The 12,285-nt window shown below is 41.0% G+C and overlaps 4 protein-coding genes across 4 annotated transcripts; 3 read left to right on the top strand and 1 right to left on the bottom strand.

Annotated features, from left to right (window-relative positions):
- Nucleotides 1–937: 937 nt before the first annotated feature.
- STE12 (homeodomain family transcription factor STE12) lies at nucleotides 938–3,115 on the top strand (the record flags this gene model as incomplete). The annotated part of the gene is made up of 1 exon (XM_003648073.1): nucleotides 938–3,115. The coding sequence occupies one exon, from the start codon at nucleotides 938–940 to the stop codon at nucleotides 3,113–3,115; it is 2,178 nt and encodes a 725-aa protein (XP_003648121.1).
- A 679-nt stretch (nucleotides 3,116–3,794) lies between these two features.
- Nucleotides 3,795–5,867, bottom strand: RQC1 (Rqc1p; the record flags this gene model as incomplete). The annotated part of the gene is made up of 1 exon (XM_003648074.1): nucleotides 3,795–5,867. One exon carries the CDS (start codon nucleotides 5,865–5,867, stop codon nucleotides 3,795–3,797), a length of 2,073 nt encoding a protein of 690 aa, XP_003648122.1.
- Nucleotides 5,868–6,091: 224 nt separating this feature from the next.
- IPI1 (Ipi1p) lies at nucleotides 6,092–7,159 on the top strand (the record flags this gene model as incomplete). Its single annotated transcript, XM_003648075.1, has 1 exon — nucleotides 6,092–7,159. One exon carries the CDS (start codon nucleotides 6,092–6,094, stop codon nucleotides 7,157–7,159), a length of 1,068 nt encoding a protein of 355 aa, XP_003648123.1.
- Nucleotides 7,160–8,965: 1,806 nt separating this feature from the next.
- Nucleotides 8,966–10,774, top strand: NAM8 (Nam8p; the record flags this gene model as incomplete). Its single annotated transcript, XM_003648076.1, has 1 exon — nucleotides 8,966–10,774. One exon carries the CDS (start codon nucleotides 8,966–8,968, stop codon nucleotides 10,772–10,774), a length of 1,809 nt encoding a protein of 602 aa, XP_003648124.1.
- Between the last annotated feature and the right edge of the window lie 1,511 nt (nucleotides 10,775–12,285).

Raw genomic sequence — 12,285 nt, forward strand, 5'->3', positions numbered from 1 at the left:
GCACGAATACTCTATATTACATAAAACTACATTCCACACACGCCCGACAAATTCTTGTCTCAACTAGCGTTTTGAATCCCCAACCAAATCGAAAGCACTAACATGCTCTCTTTTCTTTATCAATTTACTTTCAGATGCTCGGATTGACATATACTTCCGACTGCATGGCAGCTGCCATGCACACATGTCCTGTTTTCTTGTTTTCTGTTTTGTTTTCCAAAAAATATCAAAACGGGTGTTTCATGTTGAAACACCAAAAATATTTGAAACTTGGCCATAGATCCACAGTAAAACGGATCTCTTCTGATCTTTATATACAGCACGACACTAGCAGTTAAATTGGCCAACATCGACGCAAACATTCCTGAGATAGTTTTAAAACAGCAGGTTTAATCATTTTTTGAATTGAGTATAGCATCGATTGTCTGAAACTAATCTGTCGCCTAGTGGATTGCTATACAGCCAAAAAGTAGCTAGATATCGAATTTTGGTTATCATATTATTAGTGTTGAGGAGGGCGTCCAGAATCGAGCATTGGCTTAATTTGTTACAGGAATAGAGAGATTTGGTAAAAGACACCAGGTAGACGTTGGTTAATTGCGATTACGGGGATTCAAGGAGTGAAGGAACAATAATTGCGCAGGATTAGGACAGTGGTAATAATAATATTGCACTGCAGGAGGAGTTAAATAGCGGTCGAGTGTGCAAGAAAGAGAGAGAGAACGCTGGAGAGAGAAATAGAGGGAAGGGAAAGGGTGTTTGGTTTTATAAAAACAGGCTAGAATAGATTTTTTTTGGTTTGAGTTAGATTCTGGGGAAGATCGGGATCTTGAAACGCACATAGTACGTAAGGAGTGTGTGTGGAGAGACAAGAACAGAGACAAGAACAGAGGCAGAGACAGAGACAACGACAGGGAGAGATTTTTTGAGTGGCACAATGTCGATTATCAAAACTGATGGGGTGATTGTTAAGTCTAAGATTGGGGAGCATAGGGTGGAGAGAGTGAAACCGGAAAATGTTGAAGAATCTTTGAGACTGATTGAAGATCTTAAGTTCTTCTTGGCAACTGCTCCGGCCAATTGGCAAGAGAATCAAGTTATAAGGCGATACTATTTGAATAATGACGAAGGCTTTGTTTCATGTGTATTTTGGAATAACTTGTATTATATCACCGGGACTGATATAGTTCGGTGTTGTGTGTATCGAATGCAAAAGTTTGGTCGTGAGGTTGTGGAGAGGAAGAAGTTCGAGGAGGGTATATTCTCAGACTTAAGAAATCTTAAATGCGGGGCAGATGCCACGCTTGAGATGCCTAAATCAGAGTTTCTATCGTTTCTTTACAAAAACCTCTGTCTTAAGACCCAGAAGAAACAGAAGGTATTTTTTTGGTTTAGTGTACCTCATGATAAGCTTTTTGCTGATGCTTTAGAAAGAGATTTACGTAGAGAGGCTTCCGGTCAGCCTTCGACCACAAGAGCTGTTACAGAGCCTGCTTTGACGTTTACATATGATGATCAATCGGGTATGTCTCTCTACGATCAAGTGGTTCAACACGTTGATACTAAGAGGATAGATTTATACTCCGCTCCGTCGACTATAGGCCCAATGGAAGTGGACATGGATGATGACGAACAAGATGATGACGAACAAAATGGCAAAGGTCATGTAACTGTGGATATGGAGGATCAGAGACCCTCTAAAGACAAGCTTGGTATAGAACCGCAGGCTGTAATATCCGGCGAAGTTTCTTGTGCTGATGCTGATATTTCCAGCAGTATTGCTGGAGAGGCTGACCGATCTACTGCACCTACTACCAATTATTCTCCCCAAGAACTTATCATTGAAGCTGCAAATACCGGTGTTACCGAATATGCATTGGGTGACGAGATAAATCCTGCCGATTTGCTCACTAAAGAGGATGACGATTTCCCGCTAGATTATTTCTCACTTGAAATCGAATACCCTCCCCATCAGGAGCAACAAGGAAGAATGATAAATCCGCTTTTTTTTGACACCGAAATGGAATCATTTCCACCAATACCGCCTACAGCTGGGCCTTTTGAAAACCCCTATGTTCATGCTGAACTACCTACAAAATTTATGTATAGCGGAATTCCTCCTACTTCTGCAGTAGCACCACAGCCTGTGCAGCAGCCATTACAACCATCAATCCCACCTCCGCAACTGTCTGTTGGAAAAGGACATTTTATAACCAACGGAGAGTACTATGCCACAGCTAAAACGAAGGATGGGAAGCAACCTCGTGATGCTGAAGATGAAACTTCGAATCACATTACGAAGGAAAATACCGATCAGATCCCTGGTTTAACTGAAGATCAAGTGCCTGCATCGAACAATTCCAGAACTGTAAATTCTGGAATTCCTGCAGTTATGGGAAATGTTGCAGGTGTTCCTCTCCAAGACGCTTACACAGGGTTCCAAGGAATGGGAGTTCCAGGAATGTATCCTTACATGATGCCCGATTTTCTATACAATAATACATTTCCAGGCACGGATGAAATGCTTTACGAACAATGGATGCACATGCAGGTAGCTCAAACGCAACCAAACGAAATGTACATGAATGCTCAGGCCCCTTTTATGGGTAGATCATTTACTCCTATGTATCGTACAACCCCTACAAATCCATACATGGCGATCTCACCCTATCAGTCAAAACCACCAAACTCATCGACAGCTAAGAACTTCCCGTTTTACCAAGGTTATTACGGAAGGCGTAGCAATATGCACTCATATTTACGAGGATTTCCCTCAATACAAGCAACACAACCTTCTTCCGCGACAAGAATGCATTTTGTAAAACATAATAAAGTCACGAATCAGCACAGCTCTGCATCTAGTTCGGGTCCCTCATCAAGTAGTAAGGCGTCACATATATCCTCAAAAAAAAAAGTGATGAAACCAAGATCTCAGACACTAAAAAATATAGGAAGGGCCAAAAGAATTGAGATAGACACCAACAGTACATTTGTTTCTCAAAACAGCACGCATGTCGACAATATAAGTACTGCAGGCTTGACAGAGGATCAAGCTTCCGAAAATGAGGGTGTAGGCTCACCTACAAGCTTTCAAAATGTTAATACTAGAACATAATGTATTTTTATTGTTATTATATTAACAACCCCACCTACTAATCACTGAAAAACCTTTAATTCTAACTAATAAAAACCCCTTCAATTTCTACTTCTTCACATGGAAATTCCACATACTAGGTTCAAGGAGTTCACTTATCAATTTGATTTTCACCGAATCATTTGGATGCCTGTGCCTTATGTTCTCTGCAATAGTCATCTTTTTAAAGTTGATACTCCCTTCTAATGATGCGGAACATACTTTGCGATGCAGTTGTATTTATAGTGGACCTAACCATTATCGTGTATAAAAAGGGAACTTTATGTTATTTATACTTAGTATTACTTTGGACAATTGATATCAAACAGTAATTACGTTATTTTCATATTATACTAAACGCTACGACTTAACATGGCAATTTTTGATGAAATGGGTATGTCTTTACAACATTTATCTAATACTAGAATAAAATCAATGATACTGTACTTAAGATTTATATTTTATGAATAATCCTCCAGATACAATCTGCTTGCCATTTATAGTACGCCAAAGCTAAATTATCATATGAATTTGATATATATAAATTCCAAGAATTTTGTTCGAGCTGAAATAACGTCATTTTTATTACTGCCGTTAAGTAAAATACGTAAAGGTCCTGGCATAACACTAAGTATCATCTACGAAGTCATCTATGAGCGCGTTAAGAATTGTCCTCCAAATACTGCTCAATTGAAAGTTGTCTAATCTGGTTTAGTAATTCTTCATCTTGTTCACGAGAAAACTGTGACACCTGTAATTCGCGTTCATCTATAAAAGTTTTAATAGTTTCCGTCGTATCTTCAGGATCGTTAATGTTGGGCTTTGGCGGTAATACGTCATATTCATAAACATCATAATCAGACCAAATATGGGCGGGGATTTTAGCCATTGCTGAAGATTCTTGAGATAATATTACAAATCTTAATAGATTCACAGGAAAACTATCAATGAAAAAATGATTTTGAGGATTAGATTGACTGGAACTTGAAGAGCGGATATCAAAAGTGCCTGATTCATATTGTCCTAATAACTCGTTTAATTCATTATATAGCCAGGAAAGATCGTTATCCAACCAAACAGCTTTCATTCTAACCATATAAGCGGCGACTTGCAAATGCATTGTGGGAGTCATTAAGGATTGTAACTTTGCTGTACAATTTCTGTTTCCCAGCAACACGTCAGTGAAAATAGTAGATAGACATTCTGGATAACACTTGAAGGCATGCTGGAGAGCGGCTAAAGCCGCTTCAAGATTGCCAAGTTTTAGGTAGCTTAAGACGATTCCCAAGGCAATGCCTAGGGTAAACCACTCTTCGTACACTTTGAACAATGGACTGTCACCCATTTTTATGATATATGTGTACTCTTTATTCATGAGCAAATAGTGATCAATAAAATACCTGACACCCAAGGGATCTTCCAATGGTGATAATGACCAGAGCACTTTCGCCCAACTACTAGCGGCGGTTAGAGCACCTCTTTGTGAAATTATTTGCAGGTAACGGAATATCGCGAGATAAAACTGCCGGTTATAGAAGTAGATATATGGTAATTGAAAACGCCTAGAGTCAAAAGCAATGCCATTCCTCAACGATCTATCAAAAACAAATAGTGCTCTTTCAACCAAGCCATTACTGCTGGATTTATCTCCTTGTCGGATGAGTATCATAGCTACTTGCAATAAACCCGGAATATGATATGGATACTTTGAAGATATCATGTTAATTAAAGCCTCATGGTCAGGATGCAGCACCACATTGAGGTAGAACTCAGTTAAATATTTCTTGTTAATCTCTTTATTGAGTGGTTCAAATTTGTAAAACGATATATGATTTTTCCACTTACGAACATTACCTTGGATTACATCTTTCCAATCATTAGGGCATTTCCACAACTCCCAGTCCATTAAGGCATCTTCATCTAACGATTTCATTAGTAGCTCCCCACGTTGAGTTGGCAGCCAATCATCCCTGATTTTTGTAAATTGTAGTTGACGTACCGTACCAGCATTAGGAACTGATTTACGATCTCTACCTCCCCAATTACGGACTAATCTCTTCATTCTTTGAATTTGTTTCAAAACTTGTGGAGAAATGTTCACTGAAGTCATTGAATCCACGTCATCCAGCGACTCCGAAGAAATATCGCCAAATAATAACCGAAATTCATTATCCGGAGATAGATTCTTAAAATCGATGTTCGAAAAGGCTTCATAGAGCTCGTTAAAGTGATTGAATTTAGTAAAGCCTGGGTCCCACATTACCTTGTTAATACTGGTCCCTGAAGCCACGCTTTCCGATTCAAGTGCAGTATCATACTCACCACCTGATGATTGTGAAGTCTCTTCGATGCAATAATCTTTTTTTTTAGCAGAAAGTCCGTCGTTCAGTTGAAATTGCTTAAGCAAGATATCAAACTCTTCATCGGAATTTATCCCACTGGCAGCCCCCTTTGATGCTTTCACCTTCTTTTGCCTTTTCTTATCCTTCTTCTTCTGCGATTTCGTTGGAAGCTTAACTACAGACTTAAAATCTTCCGGTATATCCTTCACATCCTCCTCGACTGCTTCCTCTATCTCTTGTTCATCATCAAACAGTGCAAACACATTAGAATTAGAGTTCTTGGGAGATGCTGTTTTGGACGTCTTCGTGACCGGCGGAGGGTCCTTGATGAATCTTGCAAGCGTAGATTCTAAGTCATCACTACCAAGCCTTCTCAACTGTCTCGAACTCATAGCAGATCAGTAGTGGTGCCTGGGGTAAATAACTAATATATATGATTTGGACAACGAACCATATTGAAGGGACGGCGCTACTTTCCAAGGTATTGAAAAATTAGGTGTCTACAATATTTATCGACGTTAAAAATTTTTTATCATTAAGAAGCCATGCGATGAGTTGAATTAACTAACACAAGGTGCCGTTTAATTGCGATACACAGGGCTGCAGTAAGGATATAATGGCTAAGAAAAAGACTCTGAAGCAGCAAGACTTCCAAAAGAAGAAACTGAAAGTGGGAAAACCGAAAATACCTGCTTCGAATGTGACTGACGCATCATTTGTTGCAAAAACCATCCATCTACCTAATCAGACGAAGTTACAGTTAACTGCTGATTTGCAAGGCGACATTACAAGAAGGCTTTCGCTGTGTAAACACCATAGTGATGTTACTAGGAAAGAAACTTTGATCTACTTTCAATCCGTGGTGCCCCGGGTTATTCATGGAAAGGTAATGTCTCGTCTAATGAATAGTTGTATTCCTTTAATGTGCGATACGGAACGGTCAGTGCGGGATGAATTGCTCAAATTGTTCGATATAGTAGGAGAGAACAATGCGAATGTGCTTAAACTTCAAATCAGACCGTTGGTTCTATTTATTAGTAGCGCGATGACACATATTTCTAGCACAGTACAACGTGATTGTGGGAAATTTCTGAAATGCATAATGAAACATTGTGGTGACGAACTGGTAAGATGTTCGTGGGTGAAAATTTTAAAGGGTATGCTAACTGTTCTTGGATGGCCCTTGACAGATGAGATGAATCCCTCTTCAGGAGGAGGTTTCAAAATGGTCCTAAACAGCAGCAACGTCGTTAACATAAACAAAGACAAGAAATTTCAGCACCATAATATACAGGCACTTACCGAATTCATACGTATAGGCTGCCTAGAATCTCACAACATCCCATTGGAGAATGCCAATGATAAAAGCGACCGCGTCTTGTATGGGAAATACCTCATTCCGAACTACCCGCAGCCTTATGCATACTTGAAGCTTTCCATTCGTGAGTTCAACTCCCGCTTGACAGGTAGCCCCAGATCTTCCAACAAGGATATCTTTACACTTCATGAGCTGGAAACCATTGCCTGCGAAGATCTCTCCACAAGACGCCACGTCTTCCTAGACCATTTTCACGACAGAATTATGCTTCATCTGCCTTCATTAATCAAAGACGGCGGCGATCGTGGCCGCAGCGCAAGCAGTCTGCTGAAGCTGCTCGAGCAACTTCAGCAGACTGCATCATAGACCGTGCTACCCATCAATTATTGTAACCCCTCCTTCCATATACGGAATAATATACCACTCCATCCTTCCCGCTCATCTCTGCGTCCCTTCTAGCTGCCCAACACAAAGCGTATCTTTACGCCAACCAGTTTTATATAGCTCATCACCACCCACATACCTTCTCTAAGTCGCGCTGTCAAAGGTTATATACACATTTAATACAAGGTTGATTAGCCTAAAATCACAAATCGGGTAATCTACAGACATTATCGATTCTCTTACTTCGACATCTCGCCGGCCTACGTATGCAACCTTAGATCAAAAAGGAACCTCTGCTACACTTGCAAACTTGAACTGCTGGGTTCAATCTGCTTTCCTGCTTCTTACCCCTCTCTGCCAAAGACGAATGGCCCTCTCCCTGCCTAAACTCTCTCTTCCCACCCTGTCGGCGGGAAACCCTGGCGCGGTCGCTCAGCAAACCTACCACAGTAGTACCAAAGCAACCGCAGCTCAACAGCCTAACCACACACACGCCCTCTCACCATATAAATACATTCCTCAGCCATAAACCCCGCCGCCAAACCAGCTTACTCCCCACCCACAGAATATACACCGTTCGCCCACCTCTCTATAACGCTTTCAGCACGTGACTCAACAGCTCTAAGAACCCTCAAACTTCATTGGTCCATAGCACCACATCCAACTCTAATATTCCCAGACAGAATAAGCAGCCAGGCAGATAATACTCTCCTACCACACCCCAGCAGGCATCTACGAAACATTACACAAACTAAAAACCCACTAACTACTAGATTACGTAGCTTCCATTTTCACATACTACTCAACATATTGTTTTATCGCCACTTTGAAACCCCCATCCCACCACCTTTCGGCACAAACCTAAAGGACGGTAAACAATCAGAACTCTGCTCGAAGGGTTTTAGATTTAGATTTAGATTTAGGTTTTTTTTTCATTGTGAAAAGAATCCTTCATAACAATTTTACCATCCATCCATCATCATCATCACCAACAACCAACCACAACCCGTATCCTTATACATTATTAACACAAACCAAAAAAAACTATTTTCTTTTCCTTTTGACTGACTATCAGTTTTCTAACATAACAACGGACAACAAAGCCAACTAGGGAAGGAAGTGAGGTCTAAAAGGGCTATATATCACAATATAAGACGAAAGAGCAAACTGGAGAAAGTTTTTATTTTCAGAAGTAAAGCTTGTTATTACATATAGTCTCACCGAGATCAGCAGCATTTATATTTGATCTTTTTTGGTTTTCTGTTGTTATTATTGTTATATTATTATTATTGTTCCTGTTTTATTTTATTTTAGTTAACTTCATCAAACTTTTTTGCCTCTTAAGAAAGACGCTTAGGATCCCTATTTTACTCTAGCTCTGTTTGTTCATTAAGTTGATCCTTCTGTCTCGTTATTTGGTTTTAGTTTTCAGTTTTGTTTTTCTTTTCCATTTGAAGTTTTTTCTTTCAAGAGAGAGAGGCCTCTATTAAAAAGCAGGGTATTTTTTGGAACAAGTCTTTATTTTAAGCTTGATTTAGTTTGTTTTGGTTTCTGTCTGTCGGGGGTACGCTTCAGCAGTTGATTCCTGTTCTGTTCCGTTCCTTTCCAGTGTGTTTTGAACGGGGGACAGTTGACGCCTTTGCAATATAATTCGTTGCCAGTTGTCCCGCCGCCCCTCACCCACTCTCTCATACACATCCCCCTCCTTCGTCCTCGTTGCCGTCCTCTTCGCGACCCCCAACGCCCTCAATTTGATCTTTCTTTCGTCATTATCATTTGCTGGACCAAATGTCTTTCAATTCATCCTACAATTCGCAGGTCATGCAAGATTATACATATAACGGAGCCGGGCAATTTCGTGCGCAGCAGAATAGCGCGCTGACCCGGCAGCTTTCAGCATCATCAGCAGCTTCGACGTCTTCCAATGGGCCGGAGACGACTTCGACACAGCTGTATATGGGTGATTTAGATGCTAGCTGGACTGAAAATGATATTAAGCAGATCTGGGCGACTCTTGGGGAGCCCAACGTCCAAGTTAAGTTGATCAAGAACAGTGGCCCGATGAATAACTCGGGGTACTGCTTTGTTGAGTTTCCGTCGAACCTATCAGCTACCAATGCTTTGTTGAAAACCGGGCTGCCCATTCCTGTGGATCCTTCACGGTCGCTTAAGCTGAATTGGGCTTCCTTTGCTACGGCCCCAGGCACTGAGTTTTCTATTTTCGTCGGGGATTTGGCTCCCAACGTTAGCGAATCGCAGTTGTTCGAACTGTTTATTTCACGGTACTCGTCAACGCTAAACGCCAAGATCGTATTCGACCAAGTCACCGGGGTTTCCAAGGGATATGGCTTTGTAAAGTTTGGAAACGAGGCAGAGCAGCAGCGCTCCTTAGTGGAGATGCAAGGTGTTTTTCTCAATGGCAGAGCTATTAGGGTTTCGACAACGTCCAAAAACAAGTCTCGTTTTCGAGGAGGACTTTCCGGGACCGTAACATCCGCCGCTGCCGCTACTGCGGGGCCACCAGTGGGTAATCTCTCCGGGGTTATTCAGACGAGCAGCCCGCAAACGCTCCCACAACAATCACAATTTATATATCCTGTCCAGCAACAGCCTGTGCTATCCCAGTTTACAGATCCTAATAATACCACTGTATTTATAGGCGGGTTGTCATCACTTGTTACTGAGGAGGAACTACGCGCCTACTTCCAGCCCTTTGGTCAAATAGTATATGTTAAGATTCCTGTAGGGAAGGGTTGTGGTTTCGTTCAGTATGTGGACCGCAGCTCGGCAGAAAACGCTATTGCTAAGATGCAGGGATTCCCAATAGGCAATTCCAGAATCAGATTGTCTTGGGGCAGGAGCGCGAAGCAGGCCGCTGGGATGCAACAGGTCTTTGCCATGACATTGCAACATCAACAACCCCAAAAGACGCAGCAACAGCAACAGCACCACAATCATCATCATAACACACAGCAGTCGATCCAGGAATCTCAGAAGCATCGGGCCCCGCAACAACAGCAACAAACCGCAGCTAATAACACTTCCACAACTACTACAACAGTTCCTAATTTGGCTACTGGTGGTGCTGCTGGCACTACCTCTGCTGGCACTGCGCAACCGTTGCTGCAACAGCAGTTACAGCAACAATTCCCGTACCAACAACAACCTGCTATGCCACAGACTTACAGTTATACTCTGGACTCTATTAGCGGCACTGGGTCAAACTACGTCCCAATGTCCCATATACCACCTATTCAGTTAACATACCAATCATCTGCTATTATTGATCCTTCATCTTCGTCTGCTTTGCTTCCAAACCTAACTACATTAGATTATTCAGGGTTCCCTTCTTCCAACAATTCTAACTTCAACTTCTCGCCTTCCACCTCACTAGGTGCAGGCTTCAATCAGCAAGTTTTCGATTATTCTAACAGCGACATGGGAACGCCAATGGCACAGACACCGAATACTGCGGCCAGCACCCAGTCGACAAAGCATCCCCAAATCTTCGTGCAAGGTGGGGAGGCCTACGTCAAAGGTAGGAATAGCTCGATAGATAGGTTGGAGCAAGGTAGCAACGGATACATTTTTGTATAAACGTTTTGTGACTGTGTACTTTTGCCCTTAAAACAAGGCACATTCTTCCTCTGCTTTTCCCACTATTCTGTTTTTGGTTTAATCACACTTCACCACCACCCCACCCCTTTAATTCATTGCGCAGTTTGTTTTTCGGTTTCATTATTATCAGAGTCGGCTAAGTTTTTATTCATTTTACTCATCATTATTTTTACATTATCTTACTTCATTGTTTAATTTGCGTTTCTGTCTGTATTTTTCCGTATCCTCCATGCTCACCACACCAGCACGATCCTTACATTTTTAGGAATTTCATTTTTTTGACCAGTATTACTTCTAATAAGAATTTATTTTATTATATAATTTTATGACGATTATCTTTTAACACAAGACCAAGAGATTTCTGGAAGTACGAAAAGAGTGTTGAAGACAAAAAAACAATAAAATACAACAAATAAATGAATATGGTGATCTCATCACCACTATTACCCACCCCTAACTTTCATTGTTCATTTTTAAGATAATCGACACAAACTATATGGTAGATAACTATGGAAGGGGATAATACGATTTTACATTTATTTTTACATCATTTTCTCCCAAAGTATATTTTGATCTTCTGTAACCCATACGCATATTATTCCTAGTAATAATATATCGTTTATATATATATAACCTATTGTATGTGTAATGGGGTTTCTGCTATATTGTTTCATGGATACCTCTCCCTTTCAACAATAAGATATCCGCGGCGTTTGCTAATGATGTTGCGGTTATTCTAGATGTATGTGCTCAGTTCTATGTTACATGTGCATTTTCCGTTTACTAACTACTACTCCCTTGTCCAAATCTGTCAAAAATGATGAGACTTGATACATCGTGGATCAACAACGCACGCTAATCTCCATTCCCTGCAAGATTTGGGATCAGTAACCCCCCCACCCCCAGGCACGCCGTAGCTCATCAAATTTGCAGACAAAATAGCATTAGAATCATTTGAAGTCTTAATTGTTCTATTTTTTGGACTACTAGCCGGATCTTACGGTACAAAAAGTAAGCCCGATAGGCAATCAGCTCGACCGTACAGATGCTGCTGCTGAACAACCACCGATATCTTTCTGTCCCAATTGGGAATTACGAAAATTAACTCTAAATCGAACAAGTGAAGATAATGCTGTAGAGGCAGCTGTACAAGTTCTGAGTTAGAGTTGCGGCTATAAATTGAATCGCTTATATATATTTTTGATGAATGTAGTCAGATAACAGGCTTATGAGTAGCGTCTTGACCGAAACTGGTAAAAATGTCGTTGCAATTGCTGTAGCACATACTTACACAGCAGATATATCGCCTACCATCGTAAAAGTACACGTTTGTGGAATATTTTTCTTCCATAGGGAGTCTGTCTCGTCTCTTTTAGTTTATACCACACGTCAGAGCAAACATCTTCTGGTGGTGAAATATGCATCCATTCATCTAGGAACGTGATCTGTCTTGTTGCGAATCTTGAGTTGTAGGCCTTCCTCTTCGCATG

Source organism: Eremothecium cymbalariae, chromosome 8 (assembly GCF_000235365.1).
Source record: "Eremothecium cymbalariae DBVPG#7215 chromosome 8, complete sequence".
Classification (NCBI taxonomy): Eukaryota; Fungi; Ascomycota; class Saccharomycetes; order Saccharomycetales; family Saccharomycetaceae; genus Eremothecium; species Eremothecium cymbalariae.